The 21,091-nt window shown below is 41.6% G+C and overlaps 1 protein-coding gene across 4 annotated transcripts in view; it reads right to left on the reverse strand.

Moving 5' to 3' along the window:
• Positions 1 to 4,155: 4,155 nt before the first annotated feature.
• The window catches only part of LOC100705676 (helicase ARIP4), a 74,520-nt gene continuing 57,584 nt past the window's right edge, over positions 4,156 to 21,091 (reverse strand). For 2 of the 4 annotated variants that reach the window (XM_013271129.3, XM_013271128.3), the window contains exons 3-22: positions 19,789 to 19,922; positions 19,389 to 19,562; positions 16,043 to 16,260; positions 15,685 to 15,867; positions 15,054 to 15,187; positions 14,124 to 14,320; positions 13,761 to 13,964; positions 13,534 to 13,672; positions 13,274 to 13,451; positions 12,951 to 13,163; positions 12,618 to 12,736; positions 12,336 to 12,460; positions 11,511 to 11,610; positions 11,211 to 11,416; positions 10,422 to 10,597; positions 9,664 to 9,860; positions 9,283 to 9,482; positions 9,081 to 9,170; positions 8,775 to 8,870; positions 4,156 to 8,604 (exon numbers count right to left, since the gene is read on the reverse strand). In XM_013271129.3, the coding sequence (XP_013126583.1) occupies positions 7,526 to 8,604; positions 8,775 to 8,870; positions 9,081 to 9,170; positions 9,283 to 9,482; positions 9,664 to 9,860; positions 10,422 to 10,597; positions 11,211 to 11,416; positions 11,511 to 11,610; positions 12,336 to 12,460; positions 12,618 to 12,736; positions 12,951 to 13,163; positions 13,274 to 13,451; positions 13,534 to 13,672; positions 13,761 to 13,964; positions 14,124 to 14,320; positions 15,054 to 15,187; positions 15,685 to 15,867; positions 16,043 to 16,260; positions 19,389 to 19,562; positions 19,789 to 19,922 (4,162 nt within the window). In that variant the 3' untranslated portion in view covers positions 4,156 to 7,525. The remainder of the gene's footprint in view (positions 8,605 to 8,774; positions 8,871 to 9,080; positions 9,171 to 9,282; positions 9,483 to 9,663; positions 9,861 to 10,421; positions 10,598 to 11,210; positions 11,417 to 11,510; positions 11,611 to 12,335; positions 12,461 to 12,617; positions 12,737 to 12,950; positions 13,164 to 13,273; positions 13,452 to 13,533; positions 13,673 to 13,760; positions 13,965 to 14,123; positions 14,321 to 15,053; positions 15,188 to 15,684; positions 15,868 to 16,042; positions 16,261 to 19,388; positions 19,563 to 19,788; positions 19,923 to 21,091) is intronic. The other 2 variants (XM_013271127.3, XM_013271126.3) reach the window with 1 other exon arrangement.

The raw sequence follows: 21,091 nt of genomic DNA on the forward strand, positions 1-21,091 counted from the left end.
AGGGAACGCACGGCTGCAATAGGTGCTGAGCTCAGCCAAACGGCCAGTGCCAATTGGTCTGAGTGAAAACTCAAATTTTTATGGTATGATTTTTTTTTTTTTTTGAGAAATGTGGGAAAGTATCCCTGAAGTATGTTTTTTAAAGGAAAAGAGAGATGTCGAAAAGACTTAAATCTGCTGCTGTGTGTGGGATGAATGATGAGAAGAGGTGTGTTAAGATGTGGGAAAAGTACTGTTTTTACTGAAACAGAGAATGAAAGTGTTAATAAGTAGTAATGGAAATGATATTAAATAACTGTTTTAGTGTCAGTTGCAGGTAGGACCTGGATCAAGCTCCTCCACGAGCACAGCGGCAGGAGCAAAATGATAGATTAACATAATTGGAACCACACTCAGGCTGTGTTTTGGCTGAATATTTCACAGCTTTACCTCCATGTACATCTTATCCTGAAAAAGAAGCTTCGGGGACTATCAATCTCTCCCTGAAGACAAAACGCAGAGGAAAAATGAAGGCTGTTGTTGTTAATATGAGAGCACATGAAAATTGAATTGAAAATTGGGGCCGACTGACTCGTGGAGGTTGAGAAAGTGTCCGGTGCAACAAAAGATGCAAAATAAGACACAGATATGTAATGTGAGAATGATATTGTGAAATAATGGAACACATTTTGAAAAAAAAAGAAGCTCATTATTGTGAAATATGCCGTCTGCGGAGCAGGTATCCAGGAAAACCAGTCGATGGTAAACGATAAGCCAATAGGCGCAAAGGTCCAACCCACTCACACTGATTGATAGACAAAGTATTTCTGCTGAAAAGTCGCATTATGAAATAAACAGGCCATTGGGAAAAACGGGATTTTGAAATAGAGACTGACTTTGAAAAGAGGACATTTTGGAATAAAAACGGCTGGAATTAAATAAAATGCCTCAGCAATAATCTCTGTTATTGGGAAAAATACTGACCATGAAATAATATTTCACAATAATAAGTACATTTATATAGCAGAATGCAATATATTTCACGATAATGAGCTTTTTTCCCCAAAAAATGTGTTCCATTATTTCACAATATCATTCTCACATTACATATCTGTGTCTTATTTATTTACATAGTTATTTATTTTATCATGTCCTATTTATGTCTTTGGAGTTCCATACAGATCATGTTAAATTAATATTAGGAAAGTAACTGCTACTTTGCAGAGTTCTAGCTAGCCCAGTTTAACAAAATATTTTGATACAAATGCGACTTGTTTTAATAGTTATCATGTTACTTGTACTAATATCAACCTAAAATCTAATATTTAACCGAATAAACTTACCGCAGCAGCAAGAAAAGATGGCGACCGAAGATTCTGAAATGCGCTGCTCCACAGTAAATGAGGGTGTGGTCTAATTTAACACTCAGAGGGTTAAAATGCAGCAGCGACTAAAATCCACACTAACACTTTTCAGGAATCAACTCCCGATGTGTTATTTTAACTCGATTAAATGTTGAACTAACTCGGAACTCTGTTGAATTCAACTAACCCTCTACTGCATGACTTTTTAATTTTGGGGGAAAAAACATATTTCTCCCTATTTTGGGGGAGCTTTGGGGTCCCTAATAATATATCAATCATAAAGTTTGACACCTGCCCCCCCCCCAACAGATATTGGTTTGTTGCTTCAAGGCAACACTGTGCGACAAGGGTAGTCAAACACCAAGCTATTCTATAATAAGTTTTATTAGTACAACAAGGATTAACAAATAAATGAGCAACAAACAACATTTCACAGAACAATAAAACACCAAAATACATCCAACATTTGACCCTAACCCCATGCACACGTGCACACACACACACACATCACAAGTCCCTGCCTGAACCTTACCCTAACCCTGACTCAAGCCTTCACCCTAAAATTGAATGATTTACCTTGCAATTTGTCCCCATAAAGTAGGCGAGACCACACAATGTGAGTGTGTAAACAAATTTGTCCCCACAAAAATAAGTAATACACGACCACACACACACACACACACACACACTAACACACACACAGACACACCTGACCCCTGAGCTCCTAAGTGTCCCTGAAACCTGATTCAGGGATCCACTCCTCTACTTCACTGTCACTCCATGAAAGCTCACTGTCCTCATTTTCTGAGGCTAGAAAGTGCACATTGCCTTGGTTTGCTTGCATAAAAGGCTTTTACGTCCATGTCCTGTAATTATGAGTAGATTGTAAAGTAAAAAAACATTGACTATGATCATATAAATGGACACAAACACATCTCTACACACATATGCTAATGCATTATATTGCCTGAAAAAAATTGGGCTAACTGCACAGTGTTGCCTTGAAGCAACGAATGAAAATTAACAGTTTTACTGTATAAATACATTTAAAAAAGTAGAACAAACAATCAAATATGCTTCTTATGCTTTCTATGAGATGTCTCTCATGTAGTGCAGCTTGCAGAAAGCCCCCCCCCCCTCAAATGAAAGTCACACCACCTTCAACTCATCATTTTATTGGAAAGAGATGTGCCTGGTAGCAGTATTTGAAAAAAAAAAAGTGGGGTTTTTTTGAAGGGCCAGTGTAAGGCATGAAAATGTGGTTTGCTGCCTCAGGGCAATGCTATGCAGTAGAGGACTAACACTGAAAAATCAACACTCGCATCTTTGCTGTGAAGCAGTGTTAAATACCCAAATTATGACTGAATAACAAATAAAAACAACCAGAGACATATGCAGTGATAGTTATAGTGTTTTCGGGTCATCCAAAAAATAAGTACTACCACACTTACTCAATTTTCCATTTTACTCCATTGTACATTTGAAGTGGAAATCCATACAACTTTGATTTTTACCACTAATCGCATGTTAATTTATTTCGGGCTTTGACTCCAAATACTCTAATTCAGTGGCACAACTTAGTTCAAAATATTACAGCTACAGTGCAATGATGGTGGGGGTGACTGCATTTTGTCAGAGGGGCCATTTGTTCCTGCAGTGCAATAATGATGCCACTTATCCACGTATACCTGTATAAAGGATATGGCTGAAATGAAACAATATACTACCATTTCTTATTTAGACACCACAGAACACTAGAAATAAAGCTCGATGTATTCTTTACATTATCCACTGTTTCTTCTTTTGATGACAGCAATAAAGTAAATGACACATAAAACCAGCCCAAAGCTGAAGTTTACATCTCTCTTGCGACTTCGGTGGAAATGTTCAGCGGTCATATCTGTGGAAGCTTGTTTCTGGCCTAGATTTTTTTTTTTCCTACGTTGCTTCGTTCTTGAGTAACCTTGTTCAGAGGATTTTCAGAACTTCACCTCTGACCTTGCCCTTAAGGTCAAGGTCACTGAGCTTGGGCGTCTACACTGCCTTTTACACCTGAGGGGTAAACGTCTGCTTGTTTTGAAAGTTTCTCCCACACACAAGTAGTATGAAGTAGCACATGCAAAGCTGACCTAAACAAACTGAAGGCTGATTCGACCCTCCGTGTTACATCGAGTCAGTGTCACCAAAACGGAATAATCAGATCAGAAACTAGTCACTAGCATGTATGAGGTGAAAGAAATTAATAGAGTAAAACTATCAAATTCAACTGAGCTTTTTTACTTTCTTAAAACTGCACCATTTTTTCTGTTTTGCTACTTTGGCTTATTTATTTGACACTCCTGGTTATTATTATTATTATCTACAGTTAAATCAGTGTAACTTACTCTTCATGACTGAGGCAACAGTAAAACCTGACTATTTTATATTTAGAATGAATATGTATCTCAGTTTTAAAGAAAAATAGACGTAAATGACTTAAGGGTCTATCTAACCTAAGAGAAACCTACTATTTGAAGTGCTTCAGGCATTTTAACACAATTAAAAACACACTTAGAATAATTCTAGCCGTAACTTCAAGTCTCACTTTAGATTACACATGCATAAAATTGAAGATTAACATGCAAAACTGAGTTACTTCGAGACAAATATACTGCAGCACCTCTTCCAAGTGTGTCTTCTTCAAATCTGTTGTAAGATTTAGATGCCCTCAGTTGCCTGTCACTATGTGTGAGTTTCTGTGTGTGAATAACAAATAAAGAGGGCAAGCACTGCATCGGTCACCGCTGATATAAACAAAGCAGGAAAAGTATGATTTAGAACATGTTTCTTTTTATTTACAAACTTCAAAAAACAAAAAAAAATATGATGTAATCCAAAGTCATACACATTGTCCACACAACAAGCTTTGACTGGAGCCAATCCTCAAAGACAGCAGATTTAATCTTCTCCTCGGCTAAAATGGAATTCAGACAGTCGGCTCTGCTTGCCCGACCAACTCGATTTGTATAAATAAATATGTAAATTCAAGTAGAAAGCTGTGAAACTAAAGAGCAGTCAGTCTGCGCAGCAAATGCTGAGCTGACAACCAAACAGTTCAACACTGAGGAAAACTTGCTCTTTTGCCATCACGGGGTGATGACACGCCTGGACAACTCTGGTGATATGGTAATACAGCACAGAAAAGGGGAGAAGCACTTGATATTGTTTTTTTATTGTTGTTGTTTTGCTTTGTTTTTCCAGATGATAAGTGGGTTGGGCTGCCTCGGTTTCTGACCCATTACTTGTGATTGAGCTAGCATGCACATAAATGGCTCATTTAGCTCAGATTCAATACTAAGATTTGCATCTCTATTATCTGAGCGCACATAAATAGGAAATGATTTCAACACTGTGCAGTCGCTGAATATCCCTGGTGAGTTTTTTGGTTTTTCATATTAAACGGCTGATCAGTTATTAGATATGATTTTAACTCTATGCTGTCCTGGATATTAATGTGCTTAATAACACATTGGTTGGTCCACATCAAAGTTCTGCACAGTTTCACATGTGTTGGGTCAGACTGGCTTATCATTAGTTCTTAAAAAACAAAAACTGTAGTAACAATACTAATATGACTGTAAAAATCTTACAAACAAGATAGTGATGAAACAAATGGAACCAAAAAGACATTGTAAAAAAATAAAAATACAAATGAATAAATATGCACCGTCATAAATAAATTAATTTGGTAAATTCAAACATTGTAGAGAGCAAAAATGAAACACAAGTAAACTTACAGTTTCAGTATGGAGAACAAACACATGGAAGAAGGAAAAAAGGACAGGTAATGCTGAGTCTTGACTTGACGTTGTATCATGTTTAACAAAAGAGCTAGTGGTTTTTAAAGCTCTTCCTGCAGCTGTTTAGGCCGAGGGGGGTCAGCTGGAACAGCCGATTGATAGTTTACATCTAGAACCGGACCGATATGGGATTTTTAGGACCGATGCCGATATTGGTACCGATATTGTTTACTGATGCATCGGATTTGAGGATTTAAAAATCTCATATATCAGCCGATATTTTTTTCCTTTCACGCACAGAAAACAAACAGATTTCCCCAAGTTTTTTTATTTATAGCTATTTATGAGTCTTGACCAACATCCAACCCTGCAGTTTAAAAATAATATTGTTTTGTTGTCACAAGTAGCGGATTGCTCCTTTTTGCTCTACCCAACTCGTCAGCTGATCTGCTAGTAGTTCCAAACACGTGTTACCTGCGAGTGCAGACTGTCCTCTGGTGGACAAACTGTGCAATCTCTTATTTTAATTTTCCATTCATCATCCATTATAAATGCCAAAACTGAAATATTGGCAAAAAATTAATATCGGCTGATATACACAATATATAGGTCGGACTCCATTTATAGCAAATTCAAGGGGAAATTGGTCACACTATGAAGCTTTTCTAGCTTTCACCCAGTCAAACACAGATTTGTATCTTTTTACAGTGTAAAAATGGATATGTACGTCTCAACTGCAGCTGTGAGGATGCTGTAGAGAGAGCGTGTTTCTGCAATGGATCGTTTTTATTTTTTATCTGCTCTGCATTATTTGGTCTCTTAAGACACAATCCTCTTTGATGGAGGTTTCTGATGTGCTGTTTCCTTCTTTTTCCTTTTGGCAAAGCTACATCATCTCTCCTTAAAAAAAAAGGTTTGGTTTCACATTGACCTCTGTTCACGAAACGAGATGAAACAGAGAAAGAAAAAAGAAAAACAGCAGAGCAGAGGTGAAATCTCTCTCAAAACATGTTACCAAACAGAGTAACATGAATCTAAACTTTTTCTTTTCTTTTTTTTTTTAATGATTCCTTTTGCAACCCTTAAAAACACAACACGCAGTTACAAACACAGTAATAACACGAGCGTAACCAAAAGTCCAGGTTGCAAGCTCAGTTCCTCTGGGGTTGTACAAGTACATATATAGGCTTGAGTGAGTGTTTTGCATCGTTTTTCACTAGGCTACAGTAAGACTGTGGGTGAGATTCAGAGAGCCACGGCGACTGTCTGTCTCTCTTTACCTCGCCTCTCTCACAGTTAACATTCAGAAAGATGGAGGCAAAAAGGCATTTTCTGTTGGTTGTTTCTCCGCTACAAGGAGGACACCTCACTGGGACACAGTTTATTTTTTTCCTCATTTTTACCTGGCTGTCGTTTTTTTTTAGGCAATCAGAGATTACATAAATAAAAAAAACACGCACAAAAAGAAGAAAAACAAATCTTCCCACATCTGATGCCTAAAGAGAAGGAGTCTTTTCAAAAAGGCCTGGTGTAAAGGCATTTGATTAAGCGTACATTCTTTCATTAGTTTTTAAAGTTTCAGTGAATATCTTTCGTTTCTTCTGTATTTCAATATGATCCCACATCTGTTGTGTGTTCCTTCAAGAACAAGATCCTACAATACACCTGTCCTGGCAGTGAGTTATTATTACGTTCAGTCAAAAACGCTCTCTAAAACCTCTGTGTGATCTTGTAACCATTGCGTTTGCCGTTTTAAGAAGTGTTCAGTAGCAACAAGTGATGAACAATACCATTTCAGTTATGAAATAAACTGTGCTACCAGCTAATGTAATAGCAAAACCTGTTTCACAAGCAACTCCAGCTCCTCTTTTTAATTAGCTGAAAGCAAAAGTCTTGACACTTAGCAAAGCTGCAGAGCTAGTATCTCTAAAAGTCAACAGTATAACTAGTGGCCGCTTGTGGTCACTACAGGCCCATACTCAGCAGTACTCAGTCCAGTGATAAGCATCTTAATGCCGGCATTGGACACAAAAAAAAGAAAAAGAAAATTTTTTTGGAAGCTCAAAATCCTCAAACCTTTATTTTCTCCATCCCTTTGGAGGGTTTTTAAGCCTTTATCAGGATTCTTCTGATATTCAGCATCAAGATTATCTCTCTCTGTCCAGTCTCTGTTAAATCCCCATTCAGACCGTTTCTTCAAGGCAAGTAGAGATGCTCAGGAGAAACACTTCAGCAGGGCCTCAGATCTTAATCTTAAATGTCTGTCATTTTTTCCTCATGTCATTTCATTTCATTTCATCTTGGCCTCTTGGAAACCTGCATCCTGGCAAATGGGCTGTCATCATTTTATGGTGACTATTACAATTTCTGAAAGCATTCTCACAAAAGGACATTATTCTTCTGTCACTGTCCCCTCACCTCAATTACATCATCTTCATCTGAGCTGCTGATGCTGCTGACATTCCCGCCGTTCACCTGCACCGGGCCTCGCTGGCCCTCGGACCGAGCTGAGGGGGAGAAGGAAGAAGGGGAAGATGAGGCGGAGCTGGATGCAGCAGTAGGAGGGTATTGGGACAAGAAACTGGCTCCAGCTGGGCCGGGAGTAGCAGCTGGACCTGACACCCCTCCTGGGAGCATTGAGCTGGTGTAGAGGCTTGCTAGAGATGGACTATACGACAGAGGGAAGCCTGGTGGGAGCATCCCAGCCATGCCTGGCATGTTGGAGCTCAGCATGAATGGTGGCAAAGCTCCTGAAAGTGAACTGGCAGCTTTAACTGATGGAGAGGATGATGTTGAGGAGGAAGATGAGACTGTGGGAGCGGTGGTTGTCGTCAGTGATGAGGAAGGAGAGGAAGTGGGAACAGTGCCGGCTCCGCCCATGTTCCACCCATGCCGATCTTGGTACATGTAACTGGGGTCGCTCAGCTGAGTGTGGGGGGGCTGGAAGTAATGCGAGCCCGCCCCCATGAAGAGCGGATGCCCCAGTGAACCACCCAACATGGCGGAGTTTAGACCCATAGGGGGGAGCCCATAGCCCCCACTGAAGGGGAAGCCCTGCGAGGCCACAGGGGCTGAGGAGTGCTTGCCGGCAGAAGGCTGCTTATTGGCCCGCTCATCCAGGGATGGGGTGGAGGCTTTGCGCTTTGAGCCCGTTCTCAGATCTTGGGCGGCAGTGGCATCCATGTTGGGCTGAATGACATTAGTCACAGAGGCATCATGGTGGCTCAGATTTCCACTTAATAACCCGCTCCCACTGCTGCCATTGGTCTGAACCAGTTTGGTTGAGGGCAGGCTGCTCACGCTGCTCTCTGGCGGATGAACAGCAGAGCCTGCTGACCCACCAGCTCCTGCGCCGCTCGTATAGCGCTGCAACTCGTTAATGATCTCCGGGCTGTCGGGGGAAAGAGGGCGGGGCACAGTCTTGGGTGACAGGCAACCGTTACTGACATGGGTGGGAACCTCTGGAGGGGGTGCTTGCAAATCTGAGGAGAAAAGAATTGGATTTAAGCTTTAGAAGAATTCAAGCATCAGTTTACTGAAAGAACACAATAAAGTCATTAATATCAGTGTGCTGCGTCTCTGAGATGGTGCGTAAATACAGTAACTAGGGTTACATGTATTTAGAGGAGTTATTGTAAGGGAATCATCCTACCTTTGGGTGGTGCTGCTGAACTCTCCTCCACCGACTTGGCCTTATTAGCTGCTCTGATGGCAAAGATTCGGCCATCAGATGTCCTGATGTAAGTCCCTATGAAAGCCACAGGTAAACAAAACCATTATTAAAATTAAATGAAAACATTTCATTATTACATCTTTTTACCCGACTAACTCGACAAATACCAAAGTTTTTTTTTTTAATAATCTCTTCAATAATAAAAAAAACACAATTCACACAATTATCTGCATTTTGTGACCACCACACAAAAGAACTGCCATGTATAACAAAGCGGTATTGTACCTTTAGTGCCCCTGATGACATGGATACTCTCTCCAGCGGTGATCCTGGCCTGGACATCTGTGGAGTTGTTGGTGCCTGGAATCACTATGTCTATAAAGAGATAAAGAAAGACAATCAGAGTTTATGGCCATAAAGAAATAGTAATCTTTAGTACTGACAGAAAGAACAGAGATAAAATGGAGTGCATGGAGAATCTGCCTACCAGTGGTGGTGACAATTTTCTGTACAAACACGCCAGCTTTCTGCAGGCAGTTGACAGGGAAGCCTCCGAGGCTGGATTTAGATGAGTCATTGCCTGGGGCAGAGCTTGCAGATGCCTGGCGGGGCATCATAGAGCCTGGAGTTGACTGGACTGGCCTGACACTGGCCACTGGCTTCTCTTCAGTGCTAGTGGGAGGACGCCTGAATAGACAGAGATTTTCTTTTTTTACTCTTGATTTATGACTTGTTTTTATTTTTTTGAAGGAGGGTTTACTTGATAAATGCTCAAACATTTAAAAAAGATTAAGTGACAAGTGATAAGAACTGGATTTACGGTAGCTTGTTAGCATTTATACTGGGATTGTAGATGTCAATAACTAACCAGTTTCTCTGGCTAAAGGCAGGGATGTTGGTAAGGCTCTGATCACTGGCAGGGTAATAGTGAGCGTAGGAAGGGCGGGTGTATGGCACCGAGGCCTTCTTTTCATCCTCGTAGCCCTTCTTTGCTGCTTTCTTCTCTGCATTGCTCAGCTTCAGCTCCCTGCGGTCTATCAGCAGGGACTCGTGGGGGAATGGTTGCTAGAAAGGAGGAGGTTGAAAGGTGATCAGTGTTCTGCTCCAAGTTTGCACGATTACCTCACTTATGATGCCCTCATCCTATACATTTATATATTTACCAGCTTATACCAATTAAATCTAATAAAATTTATGAGAACACCAACTGGAAGATTCTCTGCTTTTCAAAGCGAGCCACAAAAAAAGAGTGTAATTATGTTGTGACTCATCACCGCTTAATCTCCAGAACCTCACAAGCTGTTTAAAATAGTGTCATAAATGTAAAACAAAGCTTCACTCTAACTCCTTGGCATAGTTCCCATAGTTCCAAAAATGGATTTTAGTTGGCAACTATGGACACATTTGGATGTGTAATGACAGCTAGGGGCTTATTCAATTAGCAGAGAACTCTAAAACATGTCAGGAAAGCTTACTTAAGGAGACTCCTGTCTGTAGAAAATGAGTTTTTATCTTCATCAAATCGTAGTGAACAATGGAAAAAATACACAATGGAGTGCAGGAGCGTCTATGCTCTATTTGTAATCGCCTCTAGAGGGCGTATGGGGACAATATGTTTCCTCATACCTTCGTAATCAGGTGGGGATAGAGGTGGAGGGCCTTCCTGAGGACGCTCTCCATTCTGTCATTGGGCTGCAGATGGATGCTAGATGGGTCTGGTTCCTCCTCCACAAAATGAAGAAGAGACTCAACTTCTCTCCTGGTGAAGGTCAGCACGGGGTTCAGGTCATCCACAACACGGTCTGATTGACAGAAAGGAAAGAAAAAAAACAGAAGAACTAAGATATTGAGGTAAAATTGTTTGAAAAAAGATTCATCTAAGGATACATGGGGGAAAAAATGTAGACAGAAATGACTAAATTCGAATGGCCTCGATGTATTCGTCTCACCAGACGAAGCTTACAGCAAACACTTGAGACACTTCAGTGTCAGACGAGAGCCTCTTGGCAGAAGAGCTCTGACTTTACCTCAGAGCTTATTATTTAGTTTTAGGGGTTCTGCTCACACAGAGGAACCTACACTTGGGGTTTTCAGTGAATTTCAACACTGACAGATGTTTGACAGAGCTGTCATCTGAAGGGAGTGAAATTTCCATGAAGTGAGGATGATGGAGGTTGAATACAATCTCCATGTCTTATAATTTTTCCTTATTTTTTTCCCTTTCCTCCTCCTTTTTTAAAAAAATTTGAGTTATTTCTGGTTAAAAATACAGGAAAATGTCTGTGACAAATGCTCCTGTATGCAATGCATTTTTAAGTAACTTAAGCGTTACCATGGACTTATTTTAGGAGAGGTTATTTAAGTGCAGCTCCGTTGCAATTCTCTGCAATGTTTTTTCACGTGTTTCCGACTCACCAGACATGCCCTGTTTGGAGATCTGGCGGTCGTAGATCTTCTTCTCCAGCGTAAAATCGCACACCAGCCTGTAGATGTGGCACGGCTTCCTCTGCCCATAGCGGTAGACACGGCACACGGCCTGGGCGTCGTGGCACGGGTTCCAGGAGGCGTCAAAAACCACTACACGGTTTGCCCCGATCAGGTTCACACCTAGACAACCAGCCCTGACAGGAACAGACGAGACATCAGTAAGCTGATTAGTCCTTTTAAGATTTATGACCTATAATAATGATATAATTAGTGTGGAGATCGTGTTACCTGGTTGACAGCAGAAAAACCCATGCGGAGGTGTTGGAGGGGTCATTGAACTGGTTTATCAGTCGCTCTCTCTCTGAGGCAGTTGTGCTTCCATCCAGTCCTTCAAAATATCACACAGCAAATGCAAAGTTAACTCATATCTAAGAGAGTTCTCATGTTCTTTAAGTTTTATATTCTTGTTTCTCTTCTCTTCCTGTTTTTCCTCTGAATGTATACCACTCGCTTGCTTGTTTCACAGTACAGTGAAACTTTATCCTTCAATATTTGAATCCCCATATGCTGTTATATGGACTGTACAGATAAAGTACAATCTATATAGAGACAAGTTAGAGCTGAGGATTCATATTATAAGAGCTCAACTAACCAGTGATGCAGTTAAAAAAACCGTTAACTGTAATTTGATCTTGGGTGACAGATCTTTATAAATATCTGTGGATCATTCTTTAAAATTCAAGTTTCTAGTAAAACATAAAGAATATAATATGAATATAATATTTTTAAAAATCCATTACGACACATGAACCCCACAAATACAACAGCTGTAAATGAAAACACTGGCTTGCAGAAAAATGATAAATCAACATATAGGTATTATTTAATGAAATAAAAACACCAGCAGGTGGCAGCACTCATGGCAAGTCAATGAGAGCAGCAGCACCCAAATCACTGCAGTCAGTTCCCCCAAAGAGAACAGGCTCATCAGTTCAGCATAATTAGCGGCTCGGTTTAGCATATTACAGAGAGCGGTGCTTGTCTCCAACAAGTTATTACATTGTACCCTGAACCATATCTGTTTTGCACCTCAGAAACCTCGTGATTACTTACGATAGTAGTTGAGGTTGCGGACCCAGTTTTGATTGGGTCTGTCTCTGCTGGGCACATTGGGTGATGGAGGCACTGGTCTCTTAGCCAAAAACTCCTCGATCACGGTCAGCGTGGACAAACTCTGACTGCAGGGAGGCAGACAGACAGGGGGGGATAAGAAATCTGATCCATGAGGTGCACGAGTGTAAATAATGGAATGCAAAGTTGTTGAAAAGTAAAGATTTTTATTTCTTTTTCTTTCGAAGCAAAAATCGGGATCCTAGCACTTTTTACGTCTTTTACCTGAAGACGAGGAGTTTGTCTCCCTTCCTGACGCTCTCCTCTATCAGGTGGAACAGCAGAACCATCTTTGCAGAGTTCTCCAGGATGCCGGGCTTGTAGTCAGTCATGATGTCCTTTGCCTGTCCGTGTGAGAAGACAGACTGTAAAAACTGCTTGCAGATCAGCTTCAGAGGTTTTTCCTATTTAAGCAGTTTCACTGATTTTGAAAAAGTGAGGTTACAGACGGGAACTATGGGCCAGTTTTCTCACATCTGAACACAGCACGGACTATTTAAAATTTCATTTGTTAACTGTGATTAGATCGCACTTTTCTATTTGAGTCTTCCAACGTACCCATTCATATGTGATGACCTGATTGGCTTTCTCCTGCAGCTGGTTAAGGCTCAGGCCCCCGACGGGGTTAGGGTTGTCCAGGTTCTTGGGCTTTTGATTGGGTGCTGCCGGACATCGTCCTGTAGAGGTGATGTCATCAAGGTCTAAATCCTGGTCGCTTGCCAGGTTTTCCTTCTGCAGAGCCTCGTACAGGACATCTGGATGGTTCCAAATCTGAAGAATAACGCAAATGTATATTTAGAAAAACTATATATAAATGTCATTATCGTCACCAGTGAAACAAAGTTTCTGAAGAGATCCAGACACACGCTCGCACTCCTCACCTTGCAGCAGACGCAAAACGCTTTGAGCGGGTTGAGGCTGAGCCAGCCCGTGTTTCCTGCCTCTCTGAAGCGGTTCATGAACTCTGTGTAGAGCGCCCTCTGCAGGGGACACAGACGTACCAGAATCACATGCTCCTCCTTAGAAGGCAGCTGGTCCTTCAGGACATCGTGGCCTCGTCTGGATTAAAGACAAATTACAATCAATAATTGCAAAAACCTCACTGAGCTTTTGTTTTATGGACAATGACAGTGACCCTTACCTCTGTACAAAGCCCTCCAGCAGGCTGTGCAGGACGTGGCTCCTGTACCTCATCAGCTGGATGTCCTGAGGCGTGCTGTCCACACACTGGCCGTTCAGAATGGGACGCTCGAACATGTTGCTGAACTCCTGCCGCGTACCTGAAATGTGCACAGGGTGTAAAAGCTGCAGTTTTGACTTTAACTGCTAATGCTCGTCTGCTGAAACGAGGCACAGGTTGCTCCGTACCTAGAAAATCGGGCCGGACAAAGTCGACCATGCACCAGTATTCAATCAGGTTGTTCTGGAGCGGGTAACCGGTGAGGACCACACGGCGTCTGGTTCGGATGTTCTTTAGAGCCTGCGATGTGCTGGCGTGGCAGTTCTTGATGCGATGTCCTTCGTCGCAGATCACCACGTCTGGACCGGGCCGAGCCAAAGCTTTCTCGATACCTACAGAGAACAAGTGAGGATATTTTTAATTTAATTTGCTATTCCGACTGTTCTTGCACTGTAATCTGAAACTTCTAGTCTTTGCATTTCTCCTATTTTTACTTCACGTCCTCTCATTCCTGTCCTGCAACCTCTATCATCTTTCCCAGTCTCTCCAACCTTTAAGTAGCTCCTGCTGCCTGTCCTCTTCATCCAAGTCGATGACGACAGGTCCCGCTGCTTTCTTGCTCTTCTTTTTCCTTCCAGCCACGAAGCTCTTCTTCAGTGACAAAAGGCGATACATCTCGTAGCCCATCAGCAGCACGCCCCCGTCCCGAGCCCAGTCCTCCACCACCTTGGCCCTGGCTGTAGTATTCCTGGATATCACCGGAAAGTATCAGGTTGGTTACTGCTTGTGTTTCTCAAAGGTAAGACAATGAAATAATTTTTTGCCTGGCAGCAATCCACAAAGTAAAAGTGTTTTCCTAAAAAGATAACATTCATTACAGTTCAATAAAAAAACAGAAAAAAAGAGAGAAAGAAAGCTGGAGGCATGTTTTCCTTTGAGTGATGATCTTAAATGTAATTTGTAGCACCTTTAAGTGAAACCTATGAAAAAGTGTGAGATGTATGACTAAAGGCGAAGAAAATGAGTCAAAGAAAGGAGGAAATCCTGTAATAATATCAGATTATCTTATATTAAATAAATATTTTCAGACATTCACATCCGCGTGAGAATCGGAAAACCTTTTCCAGCAGAAATCCAGCAGCTGTTGGGAGGGAAGATACCGGAGAGACGGAAGAAAGGATGGGCCAGACGGGGATTAAGCTCACAGGCCGACCAGAGGGTCAGCTTAGTCTTTTTGTTTTTTTTAAAGACAGATAAATGAAACACTTCCTGACTGCTTTGACCCTGCTGTCTGTGTGAGGAGAGAACCTGCAGGATTTTTATTGTTTTTGGTTCTTCCTCGATGATTACATAACATTTAATCAGTTCTCATTCCGTCTAGTGTGATAGAGCAAAACAACAAAGACGTGGTTGTGTTAAAGCACCCAATCTTAAAAAGGATTAGGTTAAAAAAAAGAAAAAAAAGCGTGTTTGTTACTCACTTGTGTTCATCGTTGAGGATGTGAACCTTAAAGGTACGTGGTGTCACCACTGCGGGATCAGGATCTGGAGGTAAAGCCTCGGGGGGCGGGACCCAGGTGTTGAACTCTGACAGCCAGTTCTGCAGCGTGTTCACCTGGAACAACAAAAAATATATACATTTAAAAAAATCACCAAACCCTCTTATAGCTTTGTCATCTCATTTCTATAAGAATTCTGTTCACGTCATAAGAGTGACAGCTCAGAAACCTCACTCCAAACAAAGGCAACAAGCGTGTTCCCTTCCAGCTTCACAAGTCCAGCAAATGTGGTCTGTTTTTTGTGTTTCATTTTGACTTTTGATGCAACATCATTTTAAGATAATAGAACTCAAGGATAAATACGATCAATAATTCATGCGAGCGTGAGCTGCAGAACATCTTAACATTATTTATTAACATGCCCTTTTCTCTGAGTTACTCTTCACATCAACTTTTCTATCGATCGAAAGCTCGCAGGCAAAACGTGTGTGTCTATTCACTTATATCTTTTGATTTAATCCACTTAGATTTTTCTCTTCTTCCATATATCTGAGCATTTATTGAATCCTTTTCCCCGTTCTACTACACCAAGATCAAACCCGCGGGTTCTTACAGGTACGATGGCGAGCACGGTGTGAGCCTGGGTGTGTCTGAAGAGGACGTCGATGAAGGAGATGACCTGCAGCGTTTTGCCCAGGCCCATGCTGTGGGCCAGGATACAGCCGAATCCACTGCTGCTGCTGAAGCGCTCCACCGACTCCACCAGGTTATCGTACAGGAAACGGATTCCCCCGATCTGAGAAGGAGGAAGAGGCGGCATAAGAAAAGCAGAGAGAGTGAAGCTCCGGGATCAGGATTTAAGGGCCTTTACAAAATTGACATCAAAGGACTTTTTAAACACAACAATGAATAAATTCTCCTTTTTTTTTAGCATTTTCAAAAAGTTACAATAAGTGCTGCTACATTAGTACCTGATGAGGTTTCACTGCTCTGGCCAGCTGAGGCGACAGGAAGAGGTCTTCCTCTGTAGTCGGATGGTTCAGGTTGACCAGCACCCTCCCCCGGGCGTCCGGCTGGTTGAGGGCGTCGTTGATGTGGGCGCCGCTCGGCTCGCTTTCTTCTTCCTCAGCTGTAGACTCGCTAACGTGGACGATGGAGTCGTCCTCGCCGGAGCTCAGATCTATGACATCTGCGCAGGGCAGAGAGAGTACACAAACACTTGCATATAACAAAAATTAAATCTAGAGACAATAAAAACTAGATATAAATATATATTTTTTGGAGCTGGAGGAGAAATTGCAAACTGGGGAAGTTATTAATTATGTAAAATTGGTAATTCTACTAGGCTAAATGATAAGGACTTTAAGAAATGGTGCATTTCATGCTGTTTTTGTAGTGAGCAGGGCTGTTTCGCTTTTGAGACACACAGAATGAGAGAATGTGAATAAACAGGCCCAGTGGCCCAAGTGCCGGAGATTGAGAAATCTTGCAGCAGCTATTCCAATGAAAACAAGCCCTCCTTCTTTTTAATGGCCTTCATACATTCATGTCAAGTAACAGGGGTCACTGGTCGCATCTTGTGCGACGCCGCTTCAAACGTGAAGGTTATCGTGCGTGCGCGTTTGGAAATGAAACGACCGAAATCCATATCTGATAAAAAAAAGGACTTCAACGTCAGCGGTATCAAGTGGCGAAAGTTACACAAGCTGGCAGCCTGTGAGGGCACAACGGGAAGAGGTGGTGTGTGTGTGTGTGTGTCAGTATGTTAGTGTGTGTGCGCAAGAGAGAGAGAGAGGGAGAGAGAGCTTATATAACTGCAGTGAATGGCTGGTTATACAAGTAGGATTAGAGTGGAGGGGGAGACTGGTTATGCAACCCAAACTAGAAATGTCACTGTGCCACTGTGGTGAAAGTGTGTGTGTTTGTTATGTGAGTGTGTTCTGGCTCATAACCAGGATTAGCCGGCTTTATTGCTCCACAGACCCACTCTGATCTGCCCCCCACACACACAGACACACACTCTCTCCTTTCATCTCCCTTCCCCTCTCCCCCTTTCATTTGCCTTTTTTCCTCTTTCCTTTGCTTTTGTCTTTCTCAGCTTTCAAATCTACATATTACCCGTCTCTGTTTATCACGGCCATCTCTCTCGCCCTCTCATCCTCATTTGTTTGTGTTGCAGGTATGTGTGTCTGCGGTTTGCCTTCATCTTCTGGCCCTGACACTGAAATATATGTGTTTATACCAAACTGTGCGCGTGTGTGTTTATCCTTGAGTGGCTTTCTGAATGTTTGTGACTCTGTGAGGGTGTGAGAGAGTGCGCACTCGGGCAATAAGGGAACAGTACATGATGTACTCTCTGAAGGTTCTAAATATTCTGATGCACATGGCAGCTAATCTACGAAAACACCCTGCACTATAACTCACACACGCACACACAGACACACAGCCTTTACAGGAAGCAGGGGGAATTTTGACCTCAGTTTAAATTGGTGCTATAAGACTTTTAGTAATTAAGTTTAAATGTTTTTACAAAATCCTCCCTAGAAGGATTCTTTTCTTTTTTCTTTTTTTTAATCTCAAGTAAAGTAATCAGCAAGTTTTCATTTGAAATAATGGGACGCTTCCTTTCCAGCGGCTCTACTGAGGCAGCTGCGAGAGCGAAACTAGAGCTGCAGTCACAAAACAGAACCAGTACGACTTCCTGTAGTTTACCGACGTGATGTTGAACATAAATGCTGATTTCTGTTCATCTCTGCAGATGAATGGACACCTAAATATGTGCTGACTTGTGGTTTCTGGAGTAAAAACCTCATTCGATATTCAAGTTCGAGCTGTCTTTCAAATCTTCCTTCTTTTTTTTTTTTTTTCCTGGAAATTCAATCTGTCGGGTCTTTTACTGCGTCAGCTTTCCAGACCCCTGGGCTCAGAAAGCATTTTGAAACAGAGTGTGTAATTTAATAAACGCATGCCTGTCATGAGGCTATTCAGGCTGGTTTGCTTAATCTTTAAAAGGCTGATGAGATGTGAGGTTTTCACCAGACAACGTCAAACTGCTACAGTTGCAAGATATTTCCTGTTGATGGTCAGTGTGCGAAAAGTTTTAAAGACTGAATGTCACCGACCCCCCCACACCCCTCTTTAGAGACAAGATTGAACTTTAACATTATGTTGTATAAAGAAAAAGAGAAGCTGCACTCTGTGGATCTGCTGTTTCTCAACACCGACTGTAGTAAAATGTTTTATAACTTTATGATTCTGCATTGTGCAGCCTCACCGATGCCTTCAGTACCAAGAAATCCAACAGTAGGACAGACACTGTGATGTAACTGCTACATGTTTGAATAGAACAGATGAGTCACTTTTACATAAGTCATGACAGCAATTGTGCAATGCCTGATAGCATAAACGGACAATACTTCATTCTGCACTAATAAGGCAAACCAATTAAATAACTCAAAGAGGAAGTCTGCAGGCTGTCACAGCTGAAACTGAGAGCTTGGAGAAGCTGCCAGTCCTAAAAGTGAGTTTGATCCTGGAAGTTTTAAAGACCCAACATGATTTTGAGCTTATAACCAGATGGCTTAAACGTAAAATCCAAGTTTCTGCAAGTTGAATCTGCCCTCAAACCTCTGTTAAACGTGATGAGGAATGCATGGGAAAAGAAATACACTAAAATCCTGAAAAACAGCACCTAAAAGTTGCTGCACACTGTGGTGTTTGGGCTTTGTAACATTAAGGATCCGTCTTTTTAAAGGTTTTGGCCAGTTAGGCGACCATCCCCTCTACGATTATTCAATGATACATGTAAAATACACCCTGGGATTACAAGAAAAGGGTCAGTACTCCAAGTCTTTGTCCACAAAATGCAAATTGTGTTTAGTCAGCTTTAATGTTTTGGTTTCCAATCCGCGTTTTTTTTCCTTTTTAGTGTTTTTAAAAAAAATATACCTATATATATTTTTTTAACACAAGCATTTTTGAACACTTCTTCTAAAGACTGAAAAGGACAGATGCTGACTGAAAGAAACCTCCTCAAGTATTCACTTGAAATGTAAAACAACAACAGCGTGCAATAACACAGCTAAGTAACGACTCTTCAGTCATAAAACGCACAAAAAAAGGAAGTTGGAACCAGACAAACATCTTGTTTCTGTTAGAATTTTCTGTTTGTTTTGAGAAACATCTGATTTCAAGTGATGTTCTTTGACAATAAGAATAAAAGCTTTTGTTCAAACTGAACTGAGCTGCTGGTTTAAGTTGCTTAAAAACACTTGGCATTACTTTTTTTTTGCCTTCCTCTGTCTGTGTGTCTCTTACCTGTTTTGTTCGTGTGTTGTGGGCTAACAGAGGCGGGTATGTTAGCCTTGCAGTCATCCTCACTGATGCCCGTGCTGCCCGAGTCCACACAGATCACCTCCCGTCTGCTCGAGTTCACTTCCTGCTGCGATGCTGCTGACGTCGCCGATGACGACGCACGCGTTGTCACATCGCCTGGAGAAAAGGGAACGCAGGTGAAGTTAGTATTGGAAGAAGATTTGGGGACAAATGAGGGATGAAAAGAGAAAAAAAACAGCTGTGACATGAACAAAAAGAAAGCAAAATCGAGAGTCGGTTTTCAGAACCTTGATACAAACTTGAAATTGCGGTTTGTCGTACAGTTTAGGCAGTTACTGTCTGATGGAGCAGCGAGTTTGCATGTTTGTGTACACACTCTCACCAGTTGTGTATTCGGGCAGCAGCGGTACGGGGAAATCCTGTTGTCTTTGTTGCTCCAGACGTCGCCTTCTCTCCAGCTCCTCCTGCTGGGCCGCTTTGGTCACTGCCTCCAACTGATGCTCCCTCAGTAACTTCCTATGCAAACACAGCAACAAATCGGTTTGCTTTTATTCTAGTTTTAGAATTTCCCAAACTGTAACCATACAGTTTGCACTGTGCACGTGTTCGATTGCTGATGAATCATTCTTCTCACATTGGAATACTCGCAGGGGCTTAATTATGATAGTCACACCATTGCTTTCTTTAAAGCTACATTAGTCAGCGTTTAATAATAAATTGGAACCAAGAGAGCTGTGCATTGTGAAATATGTGACTCAGCGAAAAAGCCACAAAGAATTATCAAAGACTTTTTAAATGTTTTGTTTTGCTTAGGAGGAAAAATTACTGCCAGGCTCATTCGAAGAACCCCATTTGTTTTGTGTCCTCATGTTGAAGGACAACCCGATTTACACTACCTGCTAGAACAACACGGGAAAGTTAGCTTGATTTCTTCAGTCTGTTCTTTTTCTAGGATGGAATGATTGGATAGCATACATAACTTGGTCATCTTTAATAAATTGGTTAAATGTCCCTCGACCAGACCCTTTTGGTAGCTGTCAGCAAGTATTTTTGTCATACTTCTGGCTGAATATTTGATCACTCTTGGTAGATTTAAAATGTGTTCATTTAAATTGGTTTTCTTGGAACAGACCCAGCTTTTCTGTGTAGTCCACAAATTTTCAATAGGGTTGAGGTCAGGATTTTGGGAATGCCATTCTAATGTAATGACTGATTACATTACAGTCAGTCATTAAACGGACCAAAACCAGGTTTGATTTGTGTTTGGGATCATTGTCAAGTTGTAAAACTCAACTGTATCCAAGTTTCAAATATTTAGCTGTGGATCTGCTTCCACTTTGTGCAACGTACCAGTACCACTGGCTGTAAAACAGCTCCAGAGCATGATGGTACCGCCACCATGCATGACAGCTGGGACAGAGTTCGCAGGTTTGACCTTTACTCTTGTCATTGTGGCCAATTTTTTGTCCAATCTGACCACAAAACCTCTCTCTCTAGAAGACAGAAAATTTTCACCACAACTCTGACTGATTAGGCTAGCGGGTAGAAACCTCACTTCTGCTGTACTGCTAGCACACTAAATGCATTAAGTGTTTGCTGATGTTGTTTCTGAATCCTATATTTCCACAGTGGGTAAAAAGCTTACTGGAATATGGGACGATGAAATGAACATTGCGTCTCCGGGC

Source organism: Oreochromis niloticus, linkage group LG20 (genome assembly GCF_001858045.2).
Source record: "Oreochromis niloticus isolate F11D_XX linkage group LG20, O_niloticus_UMD_NMBU, whole genome shotgun sequence".
Lineage (NCBI taxonomy): Eukaryota > Metazoa > Chordata > Actinopteri > Cichliformes > Cichlidae > Oreochromis > Oreochromis niloticus.